At 34.8% G+C, this 15,022-nt stretch overlaps 1 protein-coding gene across 1 annotated transcript; it reads right to left on the reverse strand.

The window, feature by feature from the left end:
- Nucleotides 1-1,688: 1,688 nt before the first annotated feature.
- On the reverse strand, nucleotides 1,689-14,100 carry LOC148840943 (uncharacterized). Its single transcript, XM_088922886.1, has 9 exons — nucleotides 14,025-14,100; nucleotides 11,833-12,135; nucleotides 10,101-10,274; nucleotides 9,392-9,413; nucleotides 8,759-8,839; nucleotides 7,667-7,734; nucleotides 4,718-4,784; nucleotides 4,271-4,329; nucleotides 1,689-1,794 (listed from the first exon to the last, which is right to left on the reverse strand). The coding sequence occupies exons 1-9, from the start codon at nucleotides 14,098-14,100 to the stop codon at nucleotides 1,709-1,711; spliced, it is 936 nt and encodes a 311-aa protein (XP_088779012.1). The 3' UTR covers nucleotides 1,689-1,708.
- Nucleotides 14,101-15,022: the final 922 nt, after the last annotated feature.

Below are 15,022 nucleotides of genomic sequence, written 5' to 3' on the forward strand. Positions count from 1 at the left end.
TAAGCTTTGGTCTGACTCGTGTCTCCGTAAATATCCCAGAGTCAAAGATTAGAGGTGTAAATCTGTGGAGCCTAACTATATTCCAGGCAACATGCCAAAATAGAACAGAATTGCTTTTGCTGTCTGGACATGTTTAAACAATACTGTTTTTTTCTTGAGGGATGACTTTATATTTCACATTGGAAAAGAAAAAAACAATGTGCCTTTGCCTTTTAGCTTGTTTCTTTCAAAGAGACACACACATCCAAAATCTACCAGATAAAACCTTCTGACCAATGGCTTCCTATTCTAGTTTGAAAGATACCTTTAATATAACATCACTGATTTGTTATAAGAGTAAGATTAAGATGAAAGAATAAGATTAGCGCCACACAAAAACTCAGGTATGTTTTTTATTTAAACCATTACAAAATGGCTATCTGGAGAAGTCTTTCACCAACCCCATGTAGTGTAGCATAAGCATTTTCCCCTTATGTAACCTTTGATATTGTTATAATCCTTTTTATTCTTTTGTAGACTTACAACTAAGATAAGGAACTGTTAAGTTTCAAAAAAGCAAAAATCCCTTATGTGGCCTAACCCTGTACCTAATTTTAAATCTTCTTGTCAATTGCTAAGCTATCACACTGAGATGACCTTGATACATGTTAGTTTTCTTGTGGTTAAAGGTACCAGCATACTACATCTTAAACCAGCCTATTGACAGAGCTAATCAAACATTCTTTATGACACATTTTCTTAATTTAGCATATGTGGGAAGAACAAAACACCTTTGCAAAAACAACCTATACTTACTTCTGCTAAAGCATATTTGAGTTTATAAAAGCAATCTAAAATTATTTTACTAATGCGTCGATAAATTTCCATTCCTTCAGGGTCAATTGGAACAATCTGAGAACAGTGTACTAACTGGGGATTATCTCAGGGTTAGTATACAGTTCTGTACAAGATCCACCAGCACATTGCAATTGACCCTATGAGACTTTACTCAGAGCATGCAGGGACCCTACAATAATACACAGATATAATAATAATAATAATTGCTTAAACTTATATAGCGTTTTTCTGGACACTTCACTCAAAGCGCTTTACAGGTAATGGGGACTCCCCTCCACTACCACCAATGTGCAGCATCCACCCAGATATGGCATACTGTCTTTCAGGAATTACAAGGATATAAACAGACTTTTAAAATCATTTTAAAAATGATTTATTTATATAAAATTCCAAACAGATACAAGGATCTGGAGCTTGATATACATTTCTGGATATACATTCATTTGCACATACTCCTGAGAAAATAAATCTTGGTATATTTGATGCAATCCGTAGCATTAATCAATTTGTAGAGATTGAGGTGCTTTCTTTAAATAAAAAGAACATTAAAATAAAACACTTTATGTATAAGGCTTCACACATACAGAATATATTATTCTTTACCATAAGTAACAATTAACAGCAAAGCCGTACAATTACTGTACATAATGTTTTTTTTCTGTCCAGAACAGAAATTAACAATATCCTTTCACAGACATTAATCTGTGAAAGGATCAATTCTTTGGTTAACATTTTAACCTAAATTGTGAATACCAGTGAATGCCAGTGCAAGTTCCTGACTGAAAATATTGTAACATTATCAAACCATTATCAAGACATTCATTTACTAAGATGTAAATATCAGACTGACATGTTTTGTTTAATACATTGACTACACATCTTCACAGTTGTCTCCGGACTTTCCCATTTTGTGTTTGTGTTTTTTGACAGGGTCACAAATCTTGTGAGCAAGATTGTCTGTATGGAAAGGAAACATAATGAATGGATAAAGCAGATTAGCTAAATGTTGAGGAAAAACTGATAAGGAAACTAATCAGCACAGTGCTTTGCTTGTTTCGATTATTAAAAATGAAATACATTAATTTTAATTAGTTACATTAACTGAGTTTTCATACATGTGTCAGGAAGCAAATAACCAGCGATACTGGCATTGAAACTCCAGTTACTGGCACTGGATACTGACAAACGAATCAGGCCAGATTGTGAAGGCATACTTAAGGAGATATACCCTTTAAAGCTTTTGACAAAGAAGAGGGAGAATTCTTTGTCTCTCAAAATATTTAAGGTTTACTCTTGTGTTATTAGTTTTTAAAGATGAGTAACATATTTTTTGGATATGTCCCTTTCACCCCTTGGTTTTATAAAAAGAAGAATTGGATATTAAATCATTTTTGTAGTTGGATCTAAATCTGATTTATATGAAGCTAGGTCTACATCTATACCTTCTATACCTTTGTTTTGTACAGTTATATTGACTGTACATTTATACTAAATTATTTGATATGGGTCTTTGTAAGTGTATAAAAGCAAAATCTACACTCAAGTGATCTGTCAGAAACCTAACATTGTTTTAACCCCTATAAACAGAAGGAAAAATCTGTATGTGGAGATGAGTATTGAATTGTCATTTTAAGAAGAATAGCTTAAATGCAGAGCCCAATTTTACTAAAACATTTGTTTCTTATACTGTTGATTTATGAAGAACCCAATCTTATCTCTACATATTCATTTTTTAAGCACATGCACTGTCTCCTTAAAATAAAGTCTGTTCTATGAGCATGACTTTATCATGGATTAGGACATGAGAGAAGGTGCTGAAAATTATTTGAACAGGTTTAAGAATGAATTGAAACACTGATCTTACCCAACTTTAGGTTGAATAAAAAATGTACTGAACACATTTACAGGTATGCAAGTTATTTTTTTCTTTAACTTTAAACTGATTTTAGTTCTTGCTAATGAACTAAATTTTACTATTGTTAGTCTGAAATGTACATGATGTCAGTTCTTCCTATCACATTTCATATCTCAACACTTATTTTATCAGTCATCCATCCATTGCTTTAATAAACCTGTCTACAATAAGTTTATTCTACAGATGCCTCTTTTCTCTTCATAGAGGATTGGAGTTTAGATGTTGATTCAATATCCCTGCCTAGACAAGGCAGAGAAATAATGAAAAATCCAGCAGATAATTTAAATATACTGAATATGTCAAGCGTTTTAGTAAAATTAGATGCTAAAAAGTGAAACACAACTGTATTGCTTTAGTTAGAATAGTTAGTCCACTCTTAATACACTTTCTTTTTCCATCTCTGAAATTGCCCTTACAAAAATGAAGATATTTATTTTAAGTATACATATTTATCATATATCTAAGATATATTTTGATTTCAGTTTTGGGCTGAATCTGGTTTTCCCATTCTACATATACAAAATTGTATTAATTCAACAGATTTAACACAGTGAGAACAGCTGTGATTAACGTCTGGCGAGAACAATATGTGAAACAACAATACACTGAGAGGCAGTAAAAATATAATGATATCTTCTTAAGCAAAAACTTTGAACATATACAAGGTTTCCTTCTGTGGTTCATAGTTAATTTAAAGCAAGCAATTAGGAGGTGTTGTGATGTGTGGGAAATGATTCTGTCATTGTTTCCGAACTGCTGACAGATGTGGTTGGTTAGTAGGTGGCTGTAGTTGGTTGCACATTGTTTGCATGTTCACCTATATACCACATTTCTCCTCTGCTAGATCACATTAGAACTATAAGTGCTTCTGTTGGTGATTGTGCTTTTTGTGCTATCTCATGTGTTTTAATAGCAAGAAAGGATTTATATACCAGATGCTGTCACTGACACTCAGAACTGTCTGATTAATGGCAGAAAGGTCAGAAGACATCAGGCAGACAATTTCTTGCTGTGCCGTACACCTTATTATGGCAAAATCCTTCCTCATCTACTGTACATGGACTTGCACGGCAATACTAGGCAGTAAATGGGAGTAATCTTAGTCACAGTTGACAAGAAAATGAATCAAGGTTTGATCTTTTCTGATGGCCAACCCTACAGAACTGTGTTATTAAACAATATTAGTTCAGTGGTATTGGGGAGGTGATGGTGTGGGGATGCTCAGATGCAATCAGAACGTGATAGTGAGTTTATCACATTTGACAGACGCATCCTCAACTGCAGTATGTTCCTGTCATAGTATCTGTTATACCACAGCCAGTCACAATTGTGGATCTCCTGTGATTATTACTGTACATTGATAAGTTGCCCCAAGAAATTAGAAGCTTCATTGTTCATAAAATGATGTGATTGTCTCCCAGTATAGCTCAAAGTGAACTGCAAGTATCAATATTTAAAAGGATGTTGTAGCTGATGCACACACAAATGAAGGATGAATTGTTGCTTTGCTATTCATACCTCCTACGGGCTGTTGAGTCTGCTTCCTCAGGTCTCTGCTGTTTATATATATGTGCAGGCTGAAATAAAATAAAAAAGTACACATTTCTATATTGAAATCTACAGGAAATCCCTACAATAAAGAGATTAATACTAGCTGTTTTCCAAATGACATTTCATGACTTGCGATTCCAGAGTGATTCAGTGAAAAATCACTTGAAGTGTTAAAGACATCATCAGCAGGGGGAGACGCTGTGCTGTTTCACGTCTGAAAGTATTTTTCAGACGTGAAACAGCAGATTCGGACTTTCCTAAGCCGCTCTCAAAATTTATATTTGATGACATTCTGTAAAAAACAGTAGATTTCAAGTGATCTCAATTATGCAGATGTTATTATCGTTTATACTCCTTTTTAAAAGAAAATGGATCCTAAAGTCTGCGCGTAATAAGCTTGCAAAAAAAACTGACCTTCTCTTTCTTTGAAATTTACCCTCTGTGTTCAAGGAGGCGTTAGCATTACCCATGAAAAAATTAGCTGCAAAAGACATATAAAAAACCACATATATATAATCATATGCAATCGTTAGTTGTATATGATATTAACTTAATTTAACAACATATATTCGAGAAAGTCTTAAAGTTGTATCTCTAATCAATCGATTTGACTCTTGATTTCATTTTAATACAATAAAACACAAACTTATACTCATCCTTTGTATTTAAATACCAAAAAACAGTGCCACGGGGATCTTCCGTTAAAACAACAGCGGCCATCTCGAAACGTTAAACGCACCTTATCTTTTTAAAGCTTCTGAAGTTTCCTGTACCAAGAATTTGTAATAAAGATTAAAGAAGACTATCATATGCACATATTGTATGGAATGTGGCATACATTAAATGCACATTAACACAATTGAGACATTAATTAAAACCCTTCCCACGTTGAATATTCATACATTTAAGTAAAGATTTGTACTTAACGAGTTACAGTGGTGTGAAAAAGTGTTTGCCCCCTTCCTGATTTCTTATTTTTTTGCATGTTTGTCACACTGAAATGTTTCAGCTCATCAAACAAATTGAAATATTAGACAAAGATAACACAAGTAACACAAAATGCAGTTTTTAAATGAAGGTTTTTATTATTAAGGGGAAAAAAAATCCAAACCTACATGGCCCTGTGTGAAAAAGTGATTGCCCCCCCTGTTAAAACATAAATCAACTGTGGTTTATCACATCTTTGGAAAGCTGAGTTCAATTTCTCTAGCCACACCCAGGCCTGATTACTGCCACACCTGTTCTCAATCAAGAAATCACTTAAATAGGACCTGCCTGACAAAGTGAAGTAGACCAAAAGATCCTCAAAAGCTAGACATCATGCTGTGATCCAAAGAAATTCAGGAACAAATGAGAAACAGAGTAATTGAGATTTATCAGTCTGGAAAAGGTTATAAAGCCATTTCTAAAGCTTTGGGACTTCAGCGAACCACAGTGAGAGCCATTATCCACAAATGGTGAAAACATGGAACAGTGGTGAACCTTCCCAGGAGTGGCCGGCCGACCAAAATTACCCCAAGAGCGCAGCGACGACTCATCCAAGAGGTCACAAAAAACCCCACAACAACATCCAAAGAACTGCAGGCTTCACTTGCCTCAGTTAAGGTCAGTGTTCATGACTCCACCATAAGAAAGAGACTGGGCAAAAATGGCCTGCATGGCAGAGTTCCAAGACGAAAACCACTGCTGAGCAAAAAGAACATAAAGGCTTGTCTCAGTTTTGCCAGAAAACATCTTGATGATCCCCAAGACTTTTGGGAAAATACTTTGTGGACTGATGAGACAAAAGTTGAACTTTTTGGAAGGTGTGTGTCCCATTACATCTGGCGTAAAAGTAACACAGCATTTCAGAAAAGGAACATCATACCAACAGTAAAATATGGTGGTGGTAGTGTGATGGTCTGGGGCTGTTTTACTGCTTCAGGACCTGGAAGACTTGCTGTGGTAAATGGAACCATGAATTCTGCTGCCTACCAAAAAATCCTGAAGGAGAATGTCCGGCCATCTGTTTGTGACCTCAAGCTGAAGCGCACTTGGGTTCTGCAGCAGGACAATGATCCAAAACACACCAGCAAGTCCACCTCTGAATGGCTTAAGAAAAACAAAATGAAGACTTTGGAGTGGCCTAGTCAAAGTCCTGACCTGAATCCGATTGAGATGTTGTGGCATGACCTTAAAAAAGCGGTTAAGGCTCGAAAACCCTCCAATGTGGCTGAATTACAACAATTCTGCAAAGATGAGTGGGCCAAAATTCCTCCACAGCGCTGTAAAAGACTCATTGCCAGTTATCGCAAACGCTTGATTGCAGTTATTGCTGCTAAGGGTGGCCCAACCAGTTATTAGGTTTAGGGGGCAATCACTTTTTCACACAGGGCCATGTAGGTTTGGATTTTTTTTTCCCTTAATAATAAAAACCTTCATTTAAAAACTGCATTTTGTGTTTACTTGTGTTATCTTTGTCTAATATTTCAATTTGTTTGATGATCTGAAACATTTCAGTGTGACAAACATGCAAAAAAATAAGAAATCAGGAAGGGGGCAAACACTTTTTCACACCACTGTACATGGAATTTACAGCCTACTGCGCAATGTGTGGTCTTGGTCAATACTGGGATGGGACACTTCTGGAAAACCAGGTTGTCTGCTATAGTGGGGTTGGTGGACCAACACTCTTCGCTGGATCAGTTCCCTAACCAACGCCGCTGTGCTATGGGAGGTGAAACTGAAGTCCTGGCTACTCAGTGATTAAAGATCACATGGCACTATTTGATGGGGTATAACTGTATTACTATACTATTCTACATGGGGAAAAAAGTCTAGTATAGCTAATCTTGATCTCTGAAACCATTATTCTTAAGTCCTTTTTATTTCTGATACAGAGACTTGTTAGTTATGTTGGTGATATAATTGCCTCGGGTTAAATCCATTGCTTTACTAATTCCTACTAAGCTAAAACTTTATCCAGATATTTTGAATCACTATACTACGATAATTTGCAGTAGTAAGTACTGAGGTTATCCTCAGTATCTTCCTGTTCTTAAGGGAGGAAAAATTAACTCAGAAGGGAGGATAAAAACCGAGCACAATCTTTCACCAGAAAATAAATATGGAAAATAAAGTCTACACTTTATAAAATTAGAGTATGACCTAAATATAAGTGTATTGTACTTATCTACTTTAGCCCATAAGTAAAAAAAAAGTCTACAAATTATTTTTGCCAGGACCCCAATATTGAGTTTTTATATTCCTCAGTATAGGGCTGCAGCCAACTCATCTTCAGCTTTATAATCATGAATCTCATCTCAGCATCTACCTTGTTCATTCTTCATGATAACATAATAATGAAAAGACGTTCAGCAGTACCTCTTTTATTTTTCATCTTACGCTGCACTGCAAAAATGTCTTCGCAGTCCACACGAAAGAATTGATTGCTGTAAAAAGCAGTTAGTGATGACATTACAATGTTTTTTTTCACAAAATATCAGCTCAGTGAGTTCGGCCAGCTAGAACATTTTTAATTGATAAAATCTGCAATGTTAACTGAATGTTAACTGAAGTCACTCAGGTTTAATGGGTCTAAAATTTGCTGTTCCTCCCAGGTAATTTTCTGCACACACTAGGTTGTAACAGTCTAAATTACACCCAAGCAGAGGGTAACTAATATAATTGGTAATATAATATTTATACATGGTGTTTTTTTCTTACTTTTAGAACAATTTACAGTATGTAATTTTACCTTTTATAATTTTTCTGTTTCTCATTACTGATGATAATCTTTAATCCATTATTGTATAGATGTTCTGGTCACTAGAAATTTGAGGAAAGATTTGTTGATTGAGGAAGTGGATACTGGTAGCAGTTTTTTATTTTTAAGAAAATATCAAATCAGTTTAGTCTGGCTTTCTGGTGCAAGTATGAATGCACACTTTTTTAAGGGTGGGCTGCAACATAGCCTTAAATATTTAATTTATTTGTATTTTTTATTACTTTTTGATTCATTTTAATTTTACTTTTTTTTAAATTTGAGGATAGTGCTACACAGGTTTTTTATTTTGCTGAAAACAGCTATTCCTACAAGTTCAGCATTTTCTTCTCTTGTTTTTTTTTAAAGAATTTTGGTCAATCTAAATTAGAGAAAACGGTACATTACAATTACAAAATATTGTTTTGTACTGTATCAACCATCTGCTATCTCAAGGCATTGTGGCCGATCCATGGCATTCAATCTGAATCAAAGATCACTAGTTGGGTCACATCACAACTCTCTTTTGTAATTGTTCTTAAATGAATTGCACAATGGTAATATTCAGCTGTGGTAAAGTCAGCACGTTTTTCAATATCTGCCTAAATGTCCCAAAATGGCATATGTTTTTCATTTCCTTTCAATTTTTCTTGTTTAATTATTTTCTAACATGTTATTCAATAAAAGGGAAAAGTTCCTCAGATTTACCATACCTGTAGGAATCAGGCAACGTTTTGGACTCGGTTGTGTTTTCTGGACCATCTTCATTCATTTTTTTCCCTTTATTGTCTGAACTGTCAAAGAAGAGGTACAGGAACATATTTGCTACTGTCTTTGCATTCATTTAGACTAAGGTAACCCTGGGCATAGATACAACAACACCACCCTCAAGCATGATCAGGTGTTTTTCCCACAAATAATTTAGAAAGCTGTACTATTTAAACACCAATTGAATCAGAGTTCTGACCATTATACAGTATCTTAGAATTTACATACTGTATATGAAAGAAATTATTTTTTAGACAAAATCTTAAGTGCAGAAACCAGTTAAAATTCACATGGTAGTTCCAATTAGCATTTTGGTGGTATTTCAGAGTATTGTACATTTTGAAGAATTTGTCTTCATGATCCAATCATTCCAGTGATAGTAATAAGGGACGTATCTACTTTTGACTGAAAAGCAGTTTCATGTTCTCTCACAAGCTTCTGAAAGATTTTGCTAGAAGCCATAGGAGAAATAAAAAACTTCAGTTTGCTTCCATATATACTATTACAACAATGCTATTTGCATATACGGGTCTTTAAATGTTTATTGTATTAACTAGTTTATATTTTCAAACTCTTACCTTATTTTTTTCTTCTGAAAACCTGTAAGGTGAGCAAGACAGGGGTTAGATAGCTTCCAGTATGTACAGATTGAACCTATAGCACCAACTTTTTGTTTAGTGTTTTTTTTCAATTATTTTGTGTGATTCGGAATTATTTGATAAAAATCACAAATCTTTTTTTTATCTTTTTCTTCAAAAAGTATTTAAATTATGGCGATATACCAAATACCTCAAATAATTACGGTGATAACTAATTATAGTGTTTTGCACCATTTGGCTGTAATGCACGAAATCTCTTAAGCATATGCTATCAATTGAACTTGGGGCAATTGAATTGGCAAGGTGATTAAAGTGATTAAACAGATTAAGGGTAAGAGAACTTGCATGCACATAAATCACGACATTAATGGTATCTTTGCATGTTGAGGTATTTTTTAAAACAATTGAAACTGTAAAGAAAACTAATAACAATAAATGTCTTGCTACTTATTGTGCATTCTTAAAGACACCAGGTGTAGAGAGTTTTGATTAAATTCCTACTTGCTATCGCTAAAACTTCAAATGATAACACTTTGTTTTTGAGATGGACAAAAGTTTTCATAAAGAAACTCCTGCAGCGTCAGTGCACGAAAACAAAGCAGTACTGTGCAGGACACTAACTTACTAGTTACAGTATGTTAAACATTTGCTGTACATTTGTTTCTGTTTTGGTTTTCAGCCCCATTACCTTGTGTAGAGTTCATATATATGGGGACAGACGGTTCTTCCTGTTTTTCCTGTTTCAAGGTTCTTATTAAGGCTGAACAGCCCGCTGCTAAAATTAGGACCACTGCTGCCACTCCCGCACATGCTGCTGTAAGGACCTTCCATGAGAGGCCTGCGCCCATTGTCGAGTTATAACCTGCCAAACACAAAAACGTGAGCACGAGATTTCCAAGGATATTATGTTGGCTGAAGTTCTTACAAAGCAAAACTGAGCACACAAGGGGAAGTGTCAGAATGAAAGAAAAAATGTCTATATACAGTACATACTATAACAGTGTGCAAGTCCTTACTCTTTCCACAGTATTGGCGTGTGCACACAAAAATTATATGTGCTAAATGAAATAATCTTTCCTTGTACAGGTCAAAATAGGCAACAAATGGCCATTTTCAGTCTCACCTCAAGACATATTTTAGATCTTTGATAACAAAACAGACCTTTTCACTCTGATGACTACTGTATACCTCAATGTAACCTGTTATTTTGCAATACATTTCTGATTCTCTTACAGTACTTGGGTTATGATAATGAAAATTATTTTGCTACATACGGAACACTTGGGTTGACTATTGGCCTGAATTATTGTTCACACGCAGAAAACTAATGGGATTGCCAGATGTAGAAACAAATCAAAGCCAGTTGTTTTTTGTTTTTCTGGATTATGTTCTTACAAGGATCAGATCTACCCTTTGGTGAGAAATGATGCATATCACTTGTTAGACTGCATGAGCATGCATTTATTGCTCATTTGGTTTCTCTCCCTTTCATCCTTTCTGCTTTCCTGTTAATAAAACCCAGCTTTTAAAATAAACCTGCTGGTCCTATTCCCATTCATATTCAACAGTCTATACTATTCAATATCCAATTAAATAACCAAAGGGGTTAGAGTGGAGAGTTGTGTCAGATTACACACCGTAAAAGGACAGGTAGTGCTTAATTCCACACTGAATAATAGAAAGAAATTTAAAAAATGATGTTTTGGCTATGAGCCTTCTTCGGTTATAAAGGAGGTAAAGGAAGGTTGGAGGGATATGTTTTGTTTATCAATTAAATTACTCTCAAGTGCAAATAATAAAAAGCGATTATGTTAAATAAAAGCGTCTTTTGCATAAGGGACGTTATTAGAGCACTTTTGGAACAGCAGCATGTAGTATTGTTCAGGGCTCTAAAGCATAGAGGTCTGTGGACATACTGTAATTCCTGGATGGAACACTGCTATGATATGAGCAATGTACCTCATTCAAGTTTTGTCCTGAATCAGACCTATTTTTCACATCATGACATTGAAGGTGCTGGTCTGTATGGCCATGTTGCTGAAAATTCATTGTGATTTCCAATTGAACAATTGGAGGTCAATTTTTTGTTAGAATGGAGTAGAAAGGAAGAATAAAAAGCACAAGTTTAAGGCTTCAGGTTGCTGGGGGAAAGAGAAAGAAACCATGAAGACAAAGATTAGTTGTGATCTAGTCCTTTTTAAACAATCTGCTTGTTGTCCTTTGATGCAGTAAAAAAATATACGTATATTTTTGGCATTGTACTGTACGAATTGCATCTGTACCAAACAGAAATGTAGTTAAAACAATTATTATGTCCATTTTATATCAAAGCCCAGCCAGCAATATTACCAGTAATATTAAGAAATATCAAATATTGCACTAGGTTACTGAAAATTATTTTATTGCTCCACAAAACATACCATACACAAAAATTCGGGTTCCATTTCCTTGCTGTTGCAGAAAAAGTGGGATTTCTATTATCACTTTGCATATATAAACTCCAGAGTCATTTAACCTGGATATTTTCAAGTTGAAAGTGTTGGTCCGTTCATTATGATTTAACACGACTGTTTGTAATTCATTGGTGGGTTGATCAGCCATATACCAGATTACTCTGACTTTCTCTGCTGAAGAATTAGTTGTCCATTGGCATGACAATGAGACAGAGGTCTTCAGGTGAATGTCGACTTCAGTGGGATACTGCGTCACTATCAGAGAATTGCCTTCATCAAAAAGAAAGTTAAAAATTAAAAACGATACATTTAATCAATGAGGGTTGCAGTAATATTATTTATTGTGTCCTACCAGTGGCATTTTCTACTAGGTTATATTAACAAACATGCTACCAAATATAATATACTGTACTGGCATGAAGTTCACAAGTTGATTGGATTCTATTGTATATTTAGATACAATGTTAAAATGCAATATTTTCTCTGTAAATACATTTTTACAAGTAAATGTCAATGAGACATCTTTCTGTCTAAACAGGTCCTTCACATCTCTTACAATTACTTTTGATTTTTTTAACTTCACAACTTCTCAATATTTTATACTTCTACTGACCACTGAATAACAGAAAATCATTCCAATGTTTAGTACCAAATACAGAATGTGTAATGTTAACATTGTTATCATCATCATTACACCTAGTTTTATTTTACACAAAATATTGTCATTTTAAAATCTCTGATATTGTAGAAAAGTCTTTCAAAACTTCTCTCTGACCGCTGAAAGTGCAGAAAGTAATTCAGAGCACTGAATTCATTTACTACACCAAATTACTTCACAGTAAAACAGAAACAAACAGAACAAACAAAATGCCCTCAGCAGAACACTATTTAAATTCAGACTCTGTAAATGACCTCAGATAATGTGTACTACATGGAAGTATTCCTGTATACCATACACAAATATCGTTACGGATGGGTGGGGGGTCAGAAAAATACAAATATAGAGAGGCAATAAAATAAATCAAACAAATAAATCTCCAATATCGATGACACATTTCAGTGGTTGGTATAATAAAGGCACTTGAGTTCTTAATTTTCTGGCACGGCTCTGGCAGAAGAGTAATACATCTGAGACATACTAGGACAAACAAATTTTACAATAATTTGACAATATCAACAGCACAAACTAAACACATTACACAACAAAAAACATATTGCTTTTTACAAAATAAAGCATAGAGGCCTATGATCTTAAGACCCAGGTAACGCAGACAGCTAGCCCTGTGATCTGAAATCATATGCAGTATAATGCCTAAACAGGCCAACAAGAGAAATGCCTAATTAACGGAATACAACCCATTGCTAAAATCTGGATGCCTAAAAGTGAATGGAAATCTATCTCCATAAAAAGTGCGTCTTCAACTAGGAGAAGAACATCTTTAACCAGAGAATTCCATGATAAAGGAAGTAAGAATGTTTGAAAATAAAAGATGGCAAACTCTCTCAAACAAGGTTCAAATTAGCCAGCGTGTAGTCCCTAAGACTGATCACAAGAGCAAGGTCCCCTTGCATGGGACACTCTTCTGTCTCTCATTCACTCCCTGTCTCTCCTAGTCATCTTTCCCACTCTCTATTGTCCTGTCTATTATTCTGTGTTTTTCTGTTGATGAAGCCTAGAGATTTGCAGAGAGGAATTCCCTGAAAGATCCCCTTTTATCATTTGCGTTTTCCAACCTTTATGGTCAGCTGCAACTGAGTAAACTTTACAACATCTCTTCAGCTATTTATTTTATATGTATTGGATAACCATCGACCACCACTGTTCCATGTTACTTACTGATACTTAGTACTAATAGCACACTGGGTCAACTACAACATTAAAGCGCATCAACAGTCATCATGATATATATCATCTATTGTATAAAACAGTGATTACTACAACTAAAACAGCTACAGCTAGTGCCACAGACAACCACAGCTCATCAAAATAAACATACTGATATCATTTAATTTAACATGGACTGAAAAGTTCTCTTCTGTTTCAGGCTTTTCCATTTTTCAGCATGTACATACTACATTGTATTGGATGAAAAGGCTTTATGAGCACATTAAAATCAAAACACAGATGGTAAATGAGAAAACAAATATTGCAGCCTTACCTGCAGCGTTGATGTGAAAGAGGAACAGGTGTGTAATAATCCAAAATAAGGGCTTATCAAATTGGCTGTTCCTCATAACTGCAAAAAGTAGCTCTGTGAAACCATGAGAAAAATGACCTTGTTAAGAAACTCTACTCAGTGACAACCACATCACTTGACATACCACCTAAGTTCATTCTTTCTGTGTTTCCTTTAAAGAACCACAGCAAACCACTTTCGTGACTATGACAAGTGTTAACAACAGACATTGCATTTTAGATATATAGTAGTTCTATTGGTGTTGAATACAATTTCCTGTGTTCATGAAATGACCATGATTGTAATTGGAGACTAACCTGAGGGACAAATCTATGATATTGATTTTGTAGTGCTTATTTTCTCTGCTCTGAAGACATATTACATAATAATAGTCTTAAACATTGAGCATAATTTTACATTTATATATAAACTGAAATCTTACCATAATTCTAAAACATTTAAGTAAAGCATATACAGTACCTGTACTAAAGCTTTCAAAAGATTCCAAAATGTGAGTATACATTTTTATTAGGTTTTAAATTGGAAAGATGCATTTATAGATATCAGTCAGCTACTTAACCTTTTTATGCCTCCAGTGTACCTAAGGAGTGATTCAAGTCTATTTCATTGTTCCAAAATTGATATTTTGTATTCACATACAGTATTTAGACCTCCCAGTAAGAATAAGGTTTAGATTGTAGTTTATTAGAATGCTCTAGACAAAGGAAGTGTAGATCGGCTGATGCAACAGGGCCTTCTGATGTGGTCTCTGGTCTGTGGGTGCAGTGATCCTCTCTGGGGAAAGTAGATGACCTGAACTAGGACCCTTCAGCTCATGTACAGGAAGAACTGATGCATCCACAAAGACTTTGAAGTGCATAGAGACTCCATTTCAAAGTATGCCGTCAGATACGCACTTACAGTAACAGCACTTTGCAATTGCAGCAACTTCCTGCAATGATTAAAACAAACTTGAAAAT

This window comes from Atractosteus spatula, chromosome 1 (genome assembly GCF_055471065.1).
Source record: "Atractosteus spatula isolate fAtrSpa1 chromosome 1, fAtrSpa1.hap1, whole genome shotgun sequence".
Lineage (NCBI taxonomy): Eukaryota > Metazoa > Chordata > Actinopteri > Semionotiformes > Lepisosteidae > Atractosteus > Atractosteus spatula.